This window comes from Strigops habroptila, chromosome 6 (assembly GCF_004027225.2).
Source record: "Strigops habroptila isolate Jane chromosome 6, bStrHab1.2.pri, whole genome shotgun sequence".
In the NCBI taxonomy this organism is placed as follows: domain Eukaryota; kingdom Metazoa; phylum Chordata; class Aves; order Psittaciformes; family Psittacidae; genus Strigops; species Strigops habroptila.
Genome location: NC_044282.2, coordinates 59613704 through 59617573, shown reverse-complemented (window position 1 = coordinate 59617573; position 3870 = coordinate 59613704). Strand labels below are relative to the sequence as shown.

General features: G+C 42.1%; 1 protein-coding gene across 1 annotated transcript; it reads right to left on the bottom strand.

The window, feature by feature from the left end:
* Positions 1-1074: 1074 nt before the first annotated feature.
* On the bottom strand, positions 1075-2952 carry LOC115609675 (interleukin-17F-like). Its single transcript, XM_030490207.1, has 3 exons — positions 2926-2952; positions 2108-2352; positions 1075-1335 (listed from the first exon to the last, which is right to left on the bottom strand). Exons 1-3 carry the CDS (start codon positions 2950-2952, stop codon positions 1098-1100), a joined length of 510 nt encoding a protein of 169 aa, XP_030346067.1. The 3' UTR covers positions 1075-1097.
* Between the last annotated feature and the right edge of the window lie 918 nt (positions 2953-3870).

Genomic DNA, 3870 nt, shown 5'->3' with positions numbered 1-3870 from the left:
AAACACACCTGCAGTGCTAAACATCCACCTCCGCAAATCCCATTGCAGCTATGGCAGAAGTGCTGTGTCAGTTTGCTTTACATTTGAAGCACTAACTGCTGGCAATGAATGTCTTGGAAGTACAAGAGCATGGAGAAAATGATGACTGCAGTTAGCAATACGTGGTTAATTGCTTCAGTTATCGATCCAACATACTCATGTGCTTTTCCTCATGTACCCAGGTAGTGACCCAGCTCCACAGAAAACATGTTGAAGCGGGTTGGACTGAAATTCAATATGTAGCATTGAGCAAATTCAAAACTCAGCAGTGGAAAATGCCGTTTTAGTAGAGGGAGTTTCTTTCCCCCCAGAGAAGCATTCGAAGTGTTGTGCTGAACCTATCTTTACAAATTCCTTTCCAATCAGATAATTAGGTGGAAAACTGGGTAGTTACCCACTGATTTGTTTGCTAGTCTCTTTTAAATGTGAAACTACTGGGTGTCGCTTGGTGAATAATTTTCCTCCAGATAGCTTAGTTTCTTTCTCAGTAAAAGGGTGCTAATGATACAAGCCCTAACTTTCCTATGGGGTTTGCATTCTACTGCGGCAGAGCTAGAGGTTATGAGAGAATTTTAGGTTTTAGCATCATGCAAATCTCTTATATGGTCATACTTGAATTGGGAGATTACTTGCCTCATCAAAAAGGCTTCTTTAGAAAGAAAGGATAATACCACAGAGTATTTTACTTTTCTTTTATTGCACAAAGATAAATAAACAGATACACTATTGCTAACTTTTCCACCAGCATAAATAGAATTACATAAATAGACATTTAAAAGTGTAAACTAAAGATGTGTAGAGAGTACCCACTACTTTTTCAGTCTGACACATGAAGGTGTCTGGATTCTGAATTCACAGAGTTCAAGATTTTTGGGGGAAAGACTTCTTTATTTTTTTTACTGAGACTCCTCTAAATTTTAATATATTCTAATAGATTCTAGCTAATCATTATATCTTGATTCAGTTTTGCAGAGGCTGAATCAGGCCACTTCATGTCAGCGCTGTTAGGCAAGGAAGTTGGCCTCCACAGCTCCCTGCTCTTACACTACTGGCTTCCTTTAGGCCTGGTGTTGGATCAAGGGGGTGACACATGTGCATCCCACAGTGATTGTTTTCTTCTCCAGTCGGTATGTTTGGTGGCAGCCCTTCTGCTCCCTCCTGAGGACTAGGATCTCCTGTTGGATGGGGACGGAGTTGAGGCTGTGGTCCAGCTGCCCTTCCAAATTCACACACCTGGAGTGTCGGCACGTGGCATGAGCAATCACATGGGGAAAACGGTTGTGGTCCTCATCTATACTGCAAGTTGATATGAAAGGAAGCATTTGAAATGGAACTGCTGCTGCATCTCTGGAGGCACAACAGTCTGGATCACTATGGGCTCCCAGCTCAGGAACGTGTACTTCTTGGGGGATTGCCTATGAAGGAGCAGTAGACCCTGCACTGCTGTAGGTTCTTAAGAAAGAAAGTGTAAGTAAGTAGATACTGCAGGGTTTGAAGTGTAAGACAAGCATGCCAGGACTACATGCAACTGCCTTTGCAAAGAACTTGCTTCAAATAGGCACTGACTTTGAAAGACTGATTGGAGCTTCCCAACATGTCAGATTGACTAATGGACCTGAAGACCTTCAGCTCCCCCCAGAAGCATGAAATATTCTTAGGGACTGATGCTGATGTTATTAAACCACCATTGAAATTGGTGGTTTGAATTTTGTGGTTTGAATTTGGTGCCCTCAGAGGACAATGTTAGCCCTCTGAGGTATTTTTCATGATGTCTTAGGTAAAGAATGCTTTTAATGATAAATTTTTCCCCAATATACAAATAAATTAATCAAGTTACAAAACTAATTTGCTTTGCCTTCTGTATGTTGGTCTAAACCATGGTTTTGCTCTATGCTCCTTTCTGAATTGGTTATCTTTCAAAGAGGATTATTTGGACTGTGGATGCCCTCCTATTTCCAAAATCTCTCAACAGTGAAGCACTGAAAATAAAGATGTGGGCATGCCCTGGCAATATTGCGGCAGTCAGGGCAGCCACTGTATTTCTAGACCACAGCGACAGAGATCATACCTGTAATCCCATGGAGCCAGGGAGCGGCTGCTGACATCAGGAATCACTTTGCTGTCCTGGTTTGTGTTGCTGATGCTTATGTTGACTCTCACAGTCTGAGGGAATTTTGAGTCTTTTGGGGTCAGACATCCAGCATATGCCTGCTTGAAGAGGCTCTCCGGCTTGAGTCCAGGCTGTATCACCTTCCCGTAGGCAGAACTGCTGGCTGACAGCATGGCCAGCAGCAGTAAGAACAGTGATCTGAACTGAAGACAATGAATGGATGCTTTTAGGACACAACGCAGTACAGCTGCTGTAGCACAGCACATCCTAACAACTCCTTGTGCAGCTCAGAAATTCATCCATGGTCAGCCTAGCTAAAATCTATACTACAGCTTGGAGTAATTATGGAAAAATGTGCCATGTATCACATCCACTCTTGGTTTCATCAACTAATTCTCATGGTTATGACAGGTATGGTATACACACTCAGTTGCAATTTGGGCATAAAAAAAATTAAATTATAGAAAATAATATAATACAGGAGATAGCAGAAAGGATATAACAACAAAGAGACACTCTAAGGTTGAGTTTTCAATGTATTTCTTGAGTCAGAGTATGTTGCAGCAGCCTCATTCACTAATATACCTGTACAGACTCACTGCTGCCCTGTGCTGGTGCTGTTCAGCAGTCCTCCTTTTTAATTATTTTCAATTATTAATGGTTTAAGCAAACATTTTAAAGATAGGTGCAGATCCCCATTCCTGACAGTCATCTATTACAATTTAAATATGTCTCTATCTAACGGGGGGGGGAGAAAAACTGAAAGCAGTTCTTACCAGGGAAGCACAAAGGATCGGAGACATCTTCCGTTTCTTACTGTAGCTGATGCTCAAGCTGAGCTCTGTTGAACTGATGGTGTTTGGGCACGTTTGCTGCTGGAGTTTTTATAGGGGCTTCTGTGCTGTCCTAGTTAATTTGGAGTAGGTGTTTTTTCCCAACCTTAACTGTGGTTTCTGACCATAACTTAACTTACAAAGTGTATGTATATATATTCCATTAACGCTGGTGGAAGACAGGATATGGGCTCACCCTTTCTCTGATCTGTAGGTGATGTCATTACTTTAGCCATGTCACTCAAGTAGTAACAAAACTCAGTGATGATATTAGAAAACCACCAAAAATTTTGCATGCACTGCAGTGAGTGCGAAGTATGCACTTGTAAACTGGGACCAGAGTTGTCCTCTCATCAAACATAAGTCAGTGTGGTCCACGGTCTTGACTTGGGATGCTGTAGGTATCAAAAACACTTGTGGCACTGACACTGCCAGATTGGATCTGTTTGCTCCTAGGTCAGTCTGATGTCTTTTCACCCTATGTTGGGCAGATGTTGCACATCTGGCCCACATCCCTTTGCTCTCTGACACTTGCCATGTGCTGTCACTTGTCATGATTTCTGAGGGACTAGGTTCCTTCTCAAAATCCTTTTTTCCTCAAATTTCCTATCTGGATCAAGCTATTTTTATTCATGTCTACACCTCAGGTGTGATGTGTCACTTTTGATCAGAATGCTTTGTGATACTGAGTTCCCAAATTCAGTCGTCCTCTGCCTAGGAAAAAAAACCCGTGAACATTGGCTTTGAGCTTCCCACCTTTTAATTTCATTTCAGGCTCTTGTTCTGTGACACAAGACTTTGATCCTATGGAAAGGGCTCTGGGAAGTGTGATGGATGTAGTTAAACCTTCAGTGCCTAAGTTAGGGAGAGGACAGAGAGGTTCAAGAG